General features: G+C 53.3%; 2 protein-coding genes across 13 annotated transcripts in view; one reads left to right on the top strand and one right to left on the bottom strand.

Moving 5' to 3' along the window:
- LOC105495894 (myotubularin related protein 1) overlaps positions 1–3,714 on the top strand; it is a 77,692-nt gene extending 73,978 nt beyond the window's left edge. For 7 of the 8 annotated variants that reach the window (XM_011765815.3, XM_024797320.2, XM_011765814.3 and 4 more), the window contains one exon: positions 1,323–3,714. In XM_011765815.3, coding sequence (XP_011764117.2) covers positions 1,323–1,487 — 165 coding nt within the window. In that variant the 3' untranslated portion in view covers positions 1,488–3,714. The remainder of the gene's footprint in view (positions 1–1,322) is intronic. The other variant, XR_011618102.1, reaches the window with a different exon arrangement.
- A 1,301-nt stretch (positions 3,715–5,015) lies between these two features.
- The window catches only part of LOC105495892 (CD99 molecule like 2), a 126,790-nt gene continuing 115,499 nt past the window's right edge, over positions 5,016–16,306 (bottom strand). For 2 of the 5 annotated variants that reach the window (XM_011765801.2, XM_011765798.2), the window contains 4 exons: positions 14,797–14,916; positions 10,512–10,529; positions 9,036–9,101; positions 6,794–7,777 (listed from right to left, as the gene is read on the bottom strand). In XM_011765801.2, the coding sequence (XP_011764103.1) occupies positions 7,713–7,777; positions 9,036–9,101; positions 10,512–10,529; positions 14,797–14,916 (269 nt within the window). In that variant the 3' untranslated portion in view covers positions 6,794–7,712. The other 3 variants (XM_011765802.2, XM_011765799.2, XM_011765800.3) reach the window with 2 other exon arrangements.

Raw genomic sequence — 16,306 nt, 5'->3', positions numbered from 1 at the left:
ACCTCCCAGAGGCCTCTGGGATCTGCCTTTGCCATCACACTCCACTCCTGTCCCCTCTCTTCTTCCTGTGACCTGCCCAAGGGGGCCATTTGTTCTCAGCCCACTGGGTGCTGGTTACTGAGCACCCTGTTATTAGAGGGACCTGGCTGCTGTCTTGCAGTCTTGCTTTCATCCTCCTTCCGTCTCCCCCCTCTCTCCAGGAGGGCTGATCACCGTTGGCACACACGGTGGTACAGCTCAGTCTTTGAGGGAGTGGGGGCAGGACCTGGTGAAAGGTGAGCCAGAGGGCCAGGCTGGAACCAGACTGCAGAGGGCCTTGAGGCCCCTCTCAGGGCAGGGGGAAGAAGCCCCTGGAAGGTGTTAACTGAGGCTTAGGAGCCAGCCCTGTGGCTGCTGTTTACACATGGGATCAGGGACCAGGGAAGGCTGGAGAGCTCCCCAGACACCACCCTGTTTCTCCCTCAGCCCCAGTCTGAGGCTCTGATCAGCCTTGCCCCCAGCCAAAGAGCTCCAGGCGAGAAAAGCTGGGTCTTGGATGTCTCGCACCCTAGTAGCTGCTGGGGACAGCTTCTTAGGCGAGTGGGTTGGGTGCTATGACTATAAAATAGCAGGACTGGATGTCCCATATGCCCCAGGAAAACCTTTCTTGTTTATATTCACCCCTGTCCCGCAGTTGATGGGTTTAAAAGAGAAAAGCTAATTAGGGTGAGGCATTGCGGTGATGCTGAGCAAGGAGCAAGGGCCTGGTCCCTTGGGGAGGCTCCCCACCCCCACCGGCACCGCCCGCTCCAGGGGGCTTCTGGCAGATCCTGCTCCGGTTGACGGAAACACAGCTTCAAGTTGTAGAAAGTGCTGATTTCACAGAAGGATTTTCAGTCAGCAGAGCTATTTATAAAAATGCAAAAAATACAGAGATAATGGAGATGCTGGAAAGGGGTCTGCGTGTAAACATTTCTGACGCACAGTCTTTAGGACACTGCTTGCGCCGAGTCTGCACACGGTGCCCTTGGTTGATCCGTGGTGCGCAGTGTCCCCGCGCCTGCTTGTCTTCTGAGAAACTGTGGGAGCCTCCCCATGGTGCCTTTTCATCCCGGCTCAGCAGCTCAGCCTCCGGAGCTGCACGACAGCCTCAGTGGCAGCCAAAGCTCATGGAATGGGGTCCCATTGTCCACCTGACGCGAGATGAGTCAACGCCTCAGGAGACTTTGGCCACTCTAGGAGTCTGGGTGGTGAAAAACTCCTGAAGCCAACAGCATCTCCATGTGGAAATGCTGTGGTAGGAGGATGGCCTGATAATGCAGCTTTGTCTCTGTTCCCTCCAGATGCCCATTCACCAGAATCTCAAGGAGCTGCTGGCCGTCAGGGCGGAGCTGCAGAAGCGTGTGGAGGGCCTACAGCGGGAGGTGGCCACACGTGCTGTCTCATCCTCATCTGAGCGGGGCTCCTCGCCCTCCCACTCCGCCACCTCCGTCCACACCTCAGTCTGACGAGCGAGGCCAGCCTGCTGCCCCACTGTCTGCCAGCGGCTCAGGAAAGGGGCCTGGCCATCACCGTTATGGCTGTAGCTTGTGATCTTGTCTTTTAGGATTAGGCCCAGGGACCATTTGTGTGGCTAGGTGACAGCTCCCACTGTTGGCAAGTGCTTTTTGTTTTGTGAACAGCCCGTTACCCTCCTGTCAGCGGTTTCACAGGGGAGCCGTCTGTCACATCCACCCTGTGAAGCAACTTCTAGTGTCCAGGCAGCTTGGGAGAAACTAAGTGCATGGATTGCAGTACTGAGGTTCAAGAAAGCTGTGCGCCATTTCTTTCCAAGTTAAATCCTTCAGTAACAACAAACACCATTCACTTCAAGACGCATTGCCAGCCCCATGGCTTCCCTCAGCTCTTGGCCACAACTTGAAAACTGTTTTGAATGAAGTACTTGGGGAGAAGACAGACCACTGCCCTCTGTTCCACAGTTCTCTTCATGCATGGGGTCCTCCTGTAACAATTACTGTTGTGTACATACAAGGTATTTTTAGAGAAGAGAAACAGGCCTTTATTTTCCTATGTCCTTTTTTACGTTTAGAATAGTCACCTGAGGAGAGATCAGCTCAACTGTACTGTGGGAGAAATTATTTTCCAACAAACCTCATGCTCATTTTTCTGTGGTGCATTTGAAATGGGATTTGAACATGGTCATTTCAAGGACAACGTGTTCTGTCCTCACCTCACTCTGGTACTCACCTCTTGGGGCGGCTCAGCCCATTCATGGGGACAGCACCAAGCGGCCATGCTCAGTCTTCCAGCCCCGCTGAGGGTAAACCGAAGCCTCTGGCAGCTGCGCACAGGTGCTGGCCTCTCGCTCCTTCAAGGAGCGCTGCCTGTCACTCGCTCCTGGGCTGTCTGGCCATGCTTCCCACCACCACTTTACCGCTGCCAGCTGCCAGGATCAAAGCAAGTCTGCTCTTATGTTATTTGCCTGTATGGAATCATTTCTCATTTTATCACAGTTCCTTCAACTCAGCTTACTCACATGGCTGCCTGTTAATATTTGAAAGCAGCCACTGTGCTGTGGCTTTGGTTTGGAAAAGCATAGCACGCACTTCCCTTGGTTTTCCCTTCCCAGAGCCGACCACAGCTGGTCAGCCCTCTTCCCGCTCCTGAACCTTTACTGACTGACTTTGAGCTCTGTGACTCCATCAGTCCTCGCAGGAATTAATTTACCACCCAGTGATTCAATCCACTTGCGCGCCATAGCTCCGAGCTCCTGTGTGACATGCCACAGATGATTATTGCACACCTGGGTCCTGCCCCAGCAGGCCATGCCCCTCCCTCATGCTGTGCCCGTTGCTGCAACTCCCCCCCCCCCCCCCCCCCCGCCCCACCACGGGCTGCAGGAATTCAGCCTTTAGAGGCAGAGGCGGCTGCAGCGGCTCCTAAGGTCAAACCCCAGCGTGACTGCGTAACAATGTTAGCTGGCTGTTTTCAAATGACTGGATTCCAGACAAAGTCCTACAAATTGACCTTATTTTTGAAAATATGTTAAGGGTTTTTTAATAGAGAATGGATTTTAAAAAAAAAAAAAAACTGGGAACCTCCAGATTCTTACTGAAAATTATCCTTCTATAAGATAGCAGAGAGATTTATTCAAGGTAATTTGATAACCTAAAATCAATTCTCCATTTTTATCACATGTGGGATTTGTTGCTAAATCATATTCGACATTAGCTTTTATGTTCCTAACATATCTGAACGTTATTTATGAATGGATAAACTGGATTATAGATATACTGATTTTTTTTTTTTAATGGGGACATTTCCCATTTTCTTCCCAGACATATGTAATCCCCTGGCTGACCAGGACTATTAAACATAGTGTGGACTGGATGATGCCTTCGACAAACCAGAGAAGCCAAGTTGTGGGGAGCTGGTGCCTGGAGTGGGCCCTGTGCACCTCACCTGGCGGAGGCTGGGGGGCTCCGTCAGCAGGACCCTACAGACTCCTATTCCATTTTAAAGAAGCACAACGGGTCATTTCCCTTTGTATGTTCCTAGTGCAGAACTGTTTCTAAAACATCTTGAAGTATAGTTTTGTTATCCAAGCAATTTTCGTTTTATGTGTACTAGAATGCGAAACCTTTACGGTTCAGGTTTTTAAAAACTGGTACAGTATTGTATTTGTCTCATCTGTTGCACTGTATTTCAATCTGTAATTAAAATGATCTTATGTTTGCTCCCTGGTCTTTTTTAAGTATCTCAGATTTTTCCTTTGAGGAAAATCAGTAATAAAATCACATGGATTGAATGTTGACTGTGTGTCAAACACAGTTAATATATGTGAAGTACCTTTATGTGATTTAATTCATTCACTAAATCATAAATGTGTCATGGGGCTTGCGTATTTTGGCTGAAACAGGAAATACTGACTGTGAAGTCAGAAATGCCCTCAGCTCTAACCTTGAGAAAATGTGGACGACTTGGAGAAAGGTCTGGAGACACCTGAGAGTCAGCGCGATGAGGCAGTCCTTCGTGCGCAAGCACGGTGCTCTCTAAGGCCCCAAACTGCCCCCACCCCAGAGGAGTGGTCTCCTTTTCAGGGCTAAAAAGGCCTGGATGAATTTGCAGCACCCTTGGTGTCCTGTGTGTGTCGGTCTTCTTGTGAAGGGTATGGGGTCCCTGTCCTTCTCCACACACGTCACTACTGAGTGAGCCAGAGCGCCCGGTATTTATTAGGCACAGAGGATGCCCAGGGGGCTGCTTGCCACTCAGCCTTCCCCAGCAGTGAGATCAGGGCAGCAAGCAAGGCCAGGAGGGCCGCTGCACCAGGCCCCCGCTAGCCACGCAGGACTCTGCACAGGAGAGGTACCTGGTGGTCTCCGGTTTGAGAGGACCTGGTGCTGTTTCACTAGAAGCAAAGGTTGGCAAAACAGAATGAAACAACCGGCCTCCATGTTAAAACCCAGGTTGGTGAAATGCCCTGAAATGTCTTCTCAATTTGAAGCTAAGATGCCAGCTGATGAGAAGGACAGACTTTATCCCAAACAGGCCACTCTCCATGAGGTTGCAACAAGTGACGAAGTGCAGGGTCCCTTTCTCACTCAGCTTTCTGGTTGAAACAACTGCACGTAACTGGAACCTCCACTGGTTACTAGCCTGCTTTGAAGGCGGCAGAGCAGTCAATTTGGGATTTGCGAGCCTGGGACTCTGCTGCTTCCAGACCCCAACTGGGCAGCCCCGGACTCGGCAACCCATGTAGCCTGGGAGCGGCCCCGCAGCACTCTGCTCCTGCCTCTGCCCTCTCTAACCCCAGGACATTGGTCGCTCCACATCCCCTGGCCTTAGCTGCTTGTACAGTGAGGGGCCACTCTTGGAAGTCCTGACACTGAGCTAGTCACTGAAGGGTAAATGCAAGCTTCTAGAGAAAAACCTTCGGCTGGGGGCGGGGGGAGGTCAGCTCTGCATCATCAATTACTTTAGGGAAAAGTAGCAACACTTGACCAAGGGCGTGCCTTAACACCATCAGAAGACAAGGATCTGCTTGGTGCCATTTTATTTAATGCAAACACGAGACAGTTTACAACTCGCACCTGGACACAAGCACATGAACAGATGTACAGGGAATTCTAGAATTTTGAGATCAGTCTCCATTTCTTCCTCAGGGCCCCGGCACTGAACCCCAGCCACTGTCCCAGAGCCTCCCCTCTGGGTCCCACCCCAGAAGCCACTCACACCTCCTTCTGCCCATCTTTATCTTTCCTTGAGCTGTGACTTCACCCAGCATGTGCTCAGAGTTGTTACAAATTTTCTCTGCCAAGTTAAGCTGATAGAAATTAGCCACTTTCAACCAGTCCTTCCAGTCCACCGTGTCTCCCCTCTCACCTGGGACAGGTCCATGCTGGCCAGTTCAAACTTCAGCTAGACACACGGTGACTAGAGCCCGCGAGGCTTCTGCAGGCGGCAGTGTCGAGCAAGTTAAGATGTATGTGGGAAGGAGAAGCTCCTGAAATGAACGTTCTGCAAACAGAAGGCTGAGGGGTCTTCCAGGCATGTCCAGGCACTAGGAGCCGCCACCGGTGGGCTTGAGTGCCAGGCTCCAGGCTTTGTGCAGAAAGCACCCGGGTGGGTAAGGGAGAGCAAAATGGGTCTCAACTGCAGTCAGTGCTACTGCGAACGTGGTTTCACGGACAGTACATATTCTACATCACAGCTCTAGGGTTTCAAGGACTTTGCCATCCGATAGGCCTCACCATAAAGATAAGGTGGACAACCCCTGAGGTCACGCTGTCCAGGTGGCGACAGGCCATGCATGCCAAAAGCCCCCATAGCCACCTCCAGCCCAGCACCAGCCAGAGGGTGGGACCATCAGCTCTTGATGTGTCAGGGAGGGACAAGCCTGACAAAATTCACAATCTGGCCAATAAGTGTGGGAGGCCCTGGAAACAGGCCAATCCTGCAAGCCACTCCACCCCCACTAACTTCCTGAAGCACTGGAGGCTTCTTGAGACCAGGCCAAGGTTTCTTTCCTTCACGGCACCACGCAGAGACATTTCTGCGGTGCTGCAGGTCCCCCTTCAGCCACACAGTCCAGGTCTGTCAGGGATTACAGGGCTGAGCAGGAAAAGGGGTGGTAAGGAGCCCACAGGCACGCACTGGGAATGGCCTCACGAGGCAGCCCGGAGACACCGTGCTACAACTGATTACCCTCCACGACAGGCATGTTTGCAGAACAGACACGAGGCATGCGTTAGACAGATGCATGTGGGGGCTACAGATTCCAGTGGTTTCCTTAAGAAACTGGAGTTGGCTCATCCCGCTCAGCAGACAATCCCGCTCAGTGGACAGCCTATGGAACACGTGGGGCCATCCTGCAGACCAGAGAGGCCCGTGAGTTTTGTAAGACCCTGCCTGTCCGGTGACTCATATCTGCTTTCAGAAGTGCTTTCTGACATGGCAAACTGATCATCAGTAGACAGGGGCCCTAGACCCTAGCATGTGGTTCTGTCCCGTGAGCCTCTGACAACAGAGCTCACCGGGACAGAACCACACGTGAGCCAAAGGAACATTCTGGGAAACCAGCTCTGCTCCAGCCCAAACCAGGCAGCTCCATGCCAGGTGAGGGGCTAGTCATGGGGTTCCGGTGTTTGCCACGGTGAGCATGGGTTCCCTCCCACGCACTCTCCCTCAGAACAGACAGGTAGGCTGACCACAGAGCTATGAAGTCACGTGTGTTTCACTAAACCAAGCAAACGTGTCTTTCCCCTCTCCTCCCCCGCCGCCCCCAATTACATTTTTAAGCAAACAACAAGCATGATTCTGGCTTTGACGCTCGTTCTTGATATCGGTAGCTCTTGCTACCAAAATAGGAATAGATACAGGGTGGAGGGTGCGCACCTCTCCCCAACACAGGATGAAACTCATCTCCAATGCAGAAATGATTCCTAAAGACCTTGATCATGTCACCCCTAAGGCCACATCCAGTCCCCTATGGAATCAGATGGGAAACAGGCCTATGAATTGCTTCATACTTATCCAGAGGATTTCTAAACTCTCAGGGCAGGACTATCATGAGATACATGTCTGCACTTAAATAACTGAAAGTCTCCACTCGGACCGGCTCTCTGGAAGCCCAGCAACATAAAACCCGGGATGGGGAAGACCGAAGTGAAACCATCATCCTGGGTGCTGCGTGCGCGTGGTGTTCCTTGGTGCTGACTGGTTCGCTCCTTGCAGGGGCTCCAAGTGAAGTGGGTGCAGGCTGAGTTCCCCACCTGCAGCTCCTTGAGGTCACCGTCAGGGGCTATGTGGCAGAAACCTGCCACAATGAGCCACTCCAGTGTGCAGGGGTCACAGTCCCATGGGTTCAAAGTCTTGTCCCCTAAGCATACATGTCATCCAGCCCCAGCATCCTCTTGGCCCCCACATCCTGTGCTCAGTAAAGCTGGAGGCAGGCTGGCTTTGGGAGTTGGTGGCTCAGCAGTTCCCGAGGCTGGTGCTGGCTTTCTATCAGAGCTGGCTCTTGAATTTCGGCACCAAGTCTCAGAGCACCTGTGGCAGGGCAGAGAAACCAAACTCACAAACCCCCAGAGCTCGTCCGGAAAACTTAGACCAACAAGGAGCCGACGACACAGAGCAGCACAGCAGCTGTGGGTCCAAATGAAGGGTGGGGAGAAGGGGGGAGCCGGGTGACAAGCGGTGGCACCACTGTGCACGCCTACAGCTGGACAGGGCCCTCAGATCCTGGCTGGTTCGGGTGGTGGCGGCTCTGCAGACTGCGTGTGCAACGCGGAGTATTTCACTAGGGGAAGAAGAGGCCCGTCAGAAGGAATTCTGCTCTGTCTTGCACGGAAGCAGCAAATACAGCAGCAAGCAGGTGCTGGGAACAGAACTAGGTTTCCCTTTGTATCCTGTGGGGGACCGCTTAGCCCTGCCTGTACAACTTTCCCTCTGGGACCCACTCCCTGTCCCCAGTCAGGACTATCCTGAGCCTGGGAGTTTTGGGCGGGTCAAGGGGAGATAAAGAGAAAGCTAGATAGGCCCCGGAAACAGCTCAGCCTCCATCTCCTCGCCTAAAAAAGGAGCATGTTCCTGCCAGCACTGCTGGAAGGATTATTTTAAATAAAGTGCTCAACGTAGTACCTGTCCACACAGATGTCGGCCTCATGGCGGCTAACTGCGGCAAAGCTCACGACAGTGGATGCGACAGTGGAGTCCATTTTTCCACATCTGAACCCAGGCCTATTTTAGGAAATTTGGTGCAGCGCTGCCACCCGTCTTCAGCAGTGCTGTAGGGCACCCGGCTCCCCAGTACATACCACACAGGCTGAGCTCCTCCTGGTCTCCCAGGCCCAGTCCCTGCAGCTACTGCACTGTAGTTCCAGTGGCAACACTTGCCTGAGCTGTCCGAGTCTCCCTGCCTGCGCCACCAGGCCTTGGCTGCTGGGAAGCCGGCCTGCTCCCCGACCTCAGCAAGCCTTTCTGGACCTCCTCATTGGCATCCCGTGGGCACAGGTCATATCTGCCTCGAGCAGTTGGGCACTCTAGGCCTGTGGCCTGAACTTATGCGACCTCAAATTGCCAACAGCTCCTGAATCCAGAAAGTGCTTGATGGCCACAGAAGGGGGAGGGAGGGGCACAGGTGTTGACAATAGGGTCTGGGTTTTAACCAAGTTCCCTCTTGCCTGTGGCAATTTGCAAAGGGAAAAGTTCTAGGTCTAGGTTAAAAGCTTCCCCATGGCTCTGTTCAGAATGTAATTGTTTTCGCTGATGGGGAGCAGAGGTGCCTGGGGCTCTGGCTCACACGAATCAAGGGCAGGGGCTGAGCAGCAGCAATGCCCAGAAGTCACGGGCATGGCAGCAGATGGCCCTGGCTGTCACCCCAGCATCTTTGGCTCATGAAAACTGGGAGGCAGGCTGATCAGGGCAGGCTTTTGCTCTGGCCGGACATTCTAGAAGCAGAGGTCTCTGTGCTTCCCTGCTTCTCTAGCACGGTTCTGCTCAGTGCTGGGACCAACTAGGAAAGTGTCAGCAAGGGACAGTGAGTACAAAGTCCTCACCTTGGGGTTCCTCACACACCACGGCTTCCAGGTTCTCTCCCTTCACGTAGTCTGCGTTGAGACCCTCTGCAAAGGGGAAAGGGCAGAGTGAGTGACGCGCACAGGACCTACGGGTCCCCAACCGTGGCTGAGAATGCCTGACCAAGCCCTCTGCGGCTAAAAAAGCAGCACAGCTGCCCTAGGGAGCTCGAAACCCTGCACCCTGGGCCACGTGAACATCCTTATCCAGATGAAAACTGTTTGTCCAGGAATTCACTGTCCAGGAGTTCTCATCGCCGTCCTCAGAAATAACAATAACACGCAGCAAAGGCTTCTGGTGCTCCATCCTCACAGGGCAGCCGCCACCACGTCAAGACGGCAGCTCCGCCCAGTGGAGGGGGTGCCCGATGGCAGGGCTCAGCACCATCCACAGGTCCATGTGCGGCCCAGGGGCCAGGGAGCCAATTGCTATGAGTGATTGATGGATGCAGGGCACCGTGGAGATGCAGCAAAGCCTCCTGCCCACATGCAGCCTCCCAGCAATACCCGTGCAGAGAGGCCAACTGGCTTAACACAGGAATAACTGCTGTGTCCACCCGAGCTTGGAGGGGCCGGCCCGCCAACAGCTGCTTCAGTCTAGTTGGTTATCTAGGCTTTCTCCACACCTATTTACAAGAGGGATTTGGGGACGGTACCAAGCATCCCCTTCAGCCAGCAAGCGCCAGTGTTCAAGTTCTTAGAGTGGACCCCACTCCTGCTGCTGCTTGCAGAGTCGAGTCTGTGTCTCATCCCTGCATAGCACAGGGACTGGAACCCTTCAGCCCCGGGTCTGTGGGAAAACCGGGGCATGGTTCCAACCAACCGACCGACCGACCGACCGACCGACCGACCAGGCACCAGTGCAACCCAAGCCATCGTCCTGGGCTACAGGCTCCTTGCCTAAACAAGTATGCCCGCCACCTGCCTGCCCCGGTGGCTGCTGGGCTCGAGGTGGGAGCCAAATGGGCCTGTGACAAATGCGGGCACTGCTCTTTGGCAGGTGTGGCCAGCCCCACGCAGAGCGGGGCAGGTGATGAGTGCAGTGGAAGCTGCCCCAGGTGCACCTTCCCAGCTGACAGGTGGAAGCCAGGAGACACACTCTGAACCTCGTGATCACTGCCAGCTGCCACCCCAGTGGGCGCTGGATCGTTTCCTGCCTGTGGGTGGCTCTCTATGTGCTCCGCAGGCACGACCACCAGTGGACAAGTGAGCCCTCACCACGGCACCTCAACTCTCCCCCGGCTCCCGCAACATCCAGCCTGGGGACACAGCGCCTGGCAGGTGGCATCCTCTCACACGCATCAGGGCAAGCTAAAGATGGTCCCAGTTATAGCCACGTCGGTGAGTGCCAGGGAAGCAGGAGGGAGAAGAGTGGCAAGGAAGCGCCAGAACAGGGGGCAAATGAGTAAGCATGAAGGCTGAAGCAAAAGGAAAGTGAGGAAGGCAAAGCAGCATTACCTTGACCTTCTGCTGCATCTGAAGGCAAGACACAAAGCTTAGAACCCTGGAGTGAGAGCGCTCCCGACAGCAAACATGCGGGCTTTCCACACCGAGGGCAAAGGCAAGGGAAGCCAAGGGTCCCCAGCAGTGGCGGGGACAGGCCTTCCTCGCAGCCACCTCCTGCTGTCTCCCCAGGGCTTTGTGTTCTGCACCCCTGCCCCCTCTACCGCCATCTCCATGTGGCAGTGGCTGAGACTCAAGGGAAAGAGTGGGGACAGGAAGCCCAACCCCCAGCTTCTCAGTGTGCTTAGCCACCCCACAAACGTCTGCGGGACCCCTCCTGATTCTGGCCCGGGCCAGGTGCCAGGGACATGATGTACACGCAGCCCCACCACGGAATGGACGGTCCAGACTCCTGATCACTGAGGCGGCAAGGCGAGCTGGGAGTCGCAGACGACACAGTAACCAACCGGCCCAATCCCGCCCCATGAGCACCAGGTGAGGTCAGCAGGGGGCGCTGTGGGACCACAGGCTGGGAGAGGCTGCTCCAGGCCTGCTGGGCGAGAGGAGCTAGGTCAGGAGGGGCAACAGCGGAGGCCCAGGATGGAGAGCACATGGCGCCCTCGGGAAGTGAGAGGCCTATGGAGGGGAAAGGATGTGGTTGGGACCAAACCATGAAGGGCTTCCAATGCCAAACTCAGGGGCTCAGCCAGGACCTTGAGGGCAGCAGGAAGCATAAGGGGGATCCACGCATTTTAAAACAGGTCCCCCTGGAGGAGAGTGAGGTGTGGAGGAGACTGGACAGGCACAAAGGTCTATGGAACCTTCTGGATGGAAGATGAGGGGAAGACCTTGGCTCTGTCCTGGCAGGGGCCATGGCCATGGTGATAGGGAGGTGTGGCTCAAGAGGAGACCTACGTAGCTGGCACAAATCCCAGGACTGGGGAATGCACTGACATGAGGTGGGGGGACAGGAGGACTCCCAGCCTCTAGCTTGGGGAGACAGCCACACAGGAAGGTGCCATGGCAGAAGGAAGGTTGGAGGGGAAGGGCAGTGAAATCCAAGATGGACACACTGGGCCGACGGGGTTCCTGGGAGCTGCCCCGCTTTGCCTGCTGATTCACTTCGCAAAACCTCACACTGGCCCGTTTTAGGAAATAAGCATGAAAATAACGTATTTTCCTTCCATTTTAATAAGACAGATACAATCAAGATGTTCACTTTGTGCTTTAGAAATCAACCTATTTTTCTCTCTCTGTTCCTATTGACACCTGAGCAGCCTCAAGCCAGCCTCTGACTTTTTAATTCCAGAGCAGGAAGTTGAGATACCCTTGATGGGGAAACTGAGGGCCCAGCAGGAGAGGGCCCAGGCCGGCCACCCTGTCTGCTCAGCCCAAGAACTCTCCCCGTCCATGGCCCTGCCCTTGCCAGGCCGAGTTACAGGGCTGGCTTTTCACCCACGTGCAGAGCCCGGAAGAGAGGCAATGGCAGGTGGGTGGCAAGCGCACGATGCCTGGGAGGCTGCTCTTACTAGGAACTACAGACCTGTAGTTTAAGTAGTTTCTTTTACCCAGCATGCTTTTTAAAGTCTCAAAGCCATCCTTTGGCCTGGCCATCTCCCCCAGTTTTGTAATGGGCATGGATTTGAAAACTGTGGACTGTCGCATCTCACCATTAGGCTAATGATGCTATAGTGAAGGATGCCCCGCCCCATGCCAAAAAAGATCTGCGAGTCCTCATTCCTGGAACCTGTGAACGTGGCCTTATTTAGGAACAGGGTCTTTGCAGGTGTAATTAAGTTAAGGCTGTTAAGATGAGGTCATTCTGGATTTAGGATATAAAGCGAGATTGGAGTGATACAGCCACAAGCCAGGGAACACCCGGAGTCCCCTGGAACTGGGAGAGAATCAACTTCTATTGTTTTGAGCCACTCAGTTTGTGACTCTTGTTCTGGCAGCCCCAGTGAACTCATACAGCTTTGGCAAACTTCACCAGTGAGCCCTTTTGGCTCCTGGGGCATTAGCCTTTTTGTTCAAAGAGCTCACAACTACTTTGTTGCTACAAACCAAGCCTCCTTGCCACTCCAACCACCTAGAAGGGGAAATCATCAGAAAATCAAGGCCAAAATGTATCTGACATGGTGCTTCCAGCCAAAAACGCTCTCCAGCAAAGGTCCAAACAGGAGAAGACCTCTAGCCAGCCACCAGGACCTCCCCTGCCACTGTGGCCTCCATTTTGAGGGCATCTCTGGGTGTAGGATTTATTTTAATAATAAATATTTGTTCAATGTCATTTTAGTTACCAACTAGTTTAATCAATCATACAGGAAAGATACTTTTCTCTCAGTCAGTTCTAACTTTTTCCTACAGGCCTGGTTTAATCCAAATCTGGGCTTTTATCTTTTCCCAAGAGACCATCTTGAGAACCTGGATGCTTATCCAAAATCTTGACTCCTCTCCTGGCAAGCACGATGCTCTCAGTTGTTCTCCCGAAGTGTCCCTGGCCAGGTCCTTGCTCCCTCCCCTAAAACAGGGAGGGGAGACGAGCATGGAGAGATCCCAGCCCAAAAAGCAGTTTCAAATGAGGATCCCTGACCACGGGGAAGGCCATGTGTCCCAGAATTCCCATCTCATTCCAATCCACCTGCCGGAGGGAGAGCCCACAGAGGACAGCCTTGGAGCCTCTTGGACAGAAACCCCCTGTATTAGGCGGCTTCTACTTTTTTGCCAAATGCAATAAGAACAAGGTCAGAGATTAAGGGCTGTGACTATGTACCTGGTTGCCCTGGGCTCGTTGTTCCAGGCACAGCCCAGGAGGCTGATGCAAAACTGCCCCCGCCACACTAAGTGCAACTCGATCCTCTCGCCCAGTGTCTCCATCTAAATATCAGTGTCCACGCATTGAGAAGGTTGGATTCCCATCTTTTTCACCAGTTAGAAGATTCCTTGACTTTTGAGTTGAGGGAAAGGGATAACTCTAAAAACCATCCAGTCCCCAGCCCTGGACTCTGTCTGACCCACTCCCTGCTCACGCCACTCTACAGTCAAGCTTCCTGATCCACGGTGGGTCAGTGGGATCTCAAGCAGGGTGGCCATGAACAGTTTTGCAGGCTGTGCACTGACATGTCAATGTGTTCCTACAGTACTGCTGTGCATGCTGTGTGTGTCGCCCTGGTCAAGAATGTTCTACAAGAGTGAAGGAAACAAATATGATGGTCAGATGAATAAGCAGTTGGAGACTTCAGCAAAGCATCTTGGGACCCAGGTTCGTTTTCTGGGAAGCTCAGTTCAGGCTAGATTTAAGGGCAGAGGACCACGGCAAGGGCAGGGAAAGAGCCACGTGGGCTGTTTCTAAGCTTCCCCTCGCATCAAAGGGGCCAAGGAGTGGAAAGAGACAAGCTACAGCTGAGTCACCTTCTGTCGCTTGAACTGAAAATCTCCAGCCTTGAACTGGAGACACGCTCCACTCAGCAAACAGTGACAGAGCATCAGTCTGTGCTTATAAAAGGGATGAGCGAAGTCTTCTCGTTCCCACAACAGCATCGCCACAGGGCTCGCTGATGTGGGGCGCTGACGGGTGAAGACAGGATTCCATTTGTAACTATTCCATTAATCCATAACTTGCAGACTCACAGCTACAGCATGAGATGAAAACTGTCTTTTAAAAACCTAGTAAAGGGTGGTGGGCGTGGTGGGGCGAACCACGGCATTCTTTCTCTCACATTCCTACTTCTTTGGAGCAATTCATGATTCCGTTTAGTTTAGTTTGTGGCGCGTGGGGGGAAGAGCACCAGGCAGTGACTTCTCAGGATGTGATGGGGGCACTGCCAGAGCAATAAGGGCCGTGTTTTGCAAACCCCCAGGAACCGCTGCCCTCTGCTCCTGAGGGAGCCAGCAGCATGGGAGGGAGCTACTGACGTAGGGCCTCCAAAGGCCCTCATCCCCTTGGCTGAGGTCTGAAGCTATGGGTGCAGTCCAGGGTCCCTCCCATTCTACGTGAAGGAAACATCACAATGGTCACTGAGCTCTGTCCCCACAGAAGTACCCCTGGGAGCTGGGGCCCTGGGAAGGTGAAGGTCATCAGGGCCAGCCCCATCTGCTCTTGCAGGGTGGTTTACACTTTAATTCAGCCTAGATCTGTCCCCAGGGATTTCCAAAACTGTAGCCTCCACCCCCGTCCCAGGAAGCCTGCTTGGGAGTGGGTCTCAGGCAGGCTGTGGAGGGATCTGGATCTGTCCTGGACCCTTTCCCTCCACAGACCTTGCCGGCCGGTTCCCAGCCATGAGTGGGCGGCTGCACTTACGCTGAATGCTGAAGCAGAACTTCTTCTGCTGGTAGGAGATGTAGCTGGAGACGGCACCAATGAGGGCCATGGCCAGGGCGCTGACCACCCCCGCAATGGTGCCGGTCTCTGCCACCGTGCCTGTATGGAGAAGGGGGAGAAATGAGGACAGGTGAGGTCAGAGCCAAAGCACCCCAGGGAGCAGCCCGGGAGCCTGCTTTTCCTCTAGCACCAAACTAAGTTCATTCAGATGCCCACAACCCCCAAGCCAGCAGGAGAGGGCCATGCCACACAGATCTAATGCATTACAAAGACATGGTGCCCCTTGGATTTGCCTAGGACTTCTCATTTTCTGTAAGGACTTCACTTTTGAGGAGCTTGAAAGGGAGACATGGAAATGGTGCAGTGCTTTCTGTGACTGAGGCCCTGCAGGCTTCCCACTGGGCTACTTCCCCCGGCACCCCAATCTTCATGCTTCATTTCTTCAAATGGCTACACCCCTCTATTGGCCTCACGATTATCTATTGGAAACGTTCAGGGGGATGGCCAGCTCTGAGGCCAGAGTGGGCCAGCACTGTGTCTCCTCATAGTTGCTATGAAATATCTGAGACAGGCCTCAATCAATTTAGAAACTTTATTTTGCCAGGCCAGGCACGGTGGATCATGCCTGTAATCCAGCACTTTGGGAGGCTGAGGTGGGCGGATCACAAGGTCAGGAGATTGAGACCATCCTGGCTAATACGGTGAAACCCCATGTCTACCAAAAAAAAAAAAAAAAAAAAAAAAAAAAAAATTAGCCAGGCATGGTGGTGGGCGCCTGTAGTCCCAGCTACTTGGGAGGCTGAGGCAGGAGAGTGGCGTGAACCCGGGAGGCAGAGCTTGCAGTGAGCTGACATCATGCCACTGCACTCCAGCCTGGGCGACAGAGCGGGAAAAAAAAAAAAAAAAAAAAAAAAAAAAGGACACTTTATTTTGCCAAGGTTAACAACACACCCATGATACAGCCTCAGGAGGTCCTGGCGACATGTGCCAAGGTGGCGGGGGCACAGCTGGTTTTATACATTTAGGGAGACATGAGACATCAATCAAATGTGTAAGATGTACATCGGTTTGATGCGGAAAGGCGGGACAACACAAAGCAGGGGTGGAGGTGGGGTGCTTCCCGGTCATAGGGAGATAAGAGAAAGAGACAAAAGGTTGCATTCTTTTGAGTCCTTGACCAGCCTTTCACTGAATACACAATTTCATCTGGCTCAGTGAATCTGCATTTTTACGTAAGCAATTGGGCAGAGGAAGCAATCAGATATGCATTTGTCTCCCTCTGTAAAGATCAGCCAGGGTGAAATTCACAGAACAGTTTCAGGGTAAAGATATTGAGGCCCATAAGAAATTTCCCTGCAGGCAAATTGTGAGGGAGGTATGCAGCTTTTTCCAACTTTGTAGCTATCTTATTTAGGAATAGAATAGGAGGCACGTTTGCCTGATGCAGTTTCTAGATTGACTTTTCCCTTGGCTTAGTGATTTTGGGGTC

Source organism: Macaca nemestrina, chromosome X (assembly GCF_043159975.1).
Source record: "Macaca nemestrina isolate mMacNem1 chromosome X, mMacNem.hap1, whole genome shotgun sequence".
NCBI lineage: Eukaryota > Metazoa > Chordata > Mammalia > Primates > Cercopithecidae > Macaca > Macaca nemestrina.
Note: the sequence above shows the minus strand (reverse complement) of the source record. Positions and strands in the feature narration are given on the sequence as shown.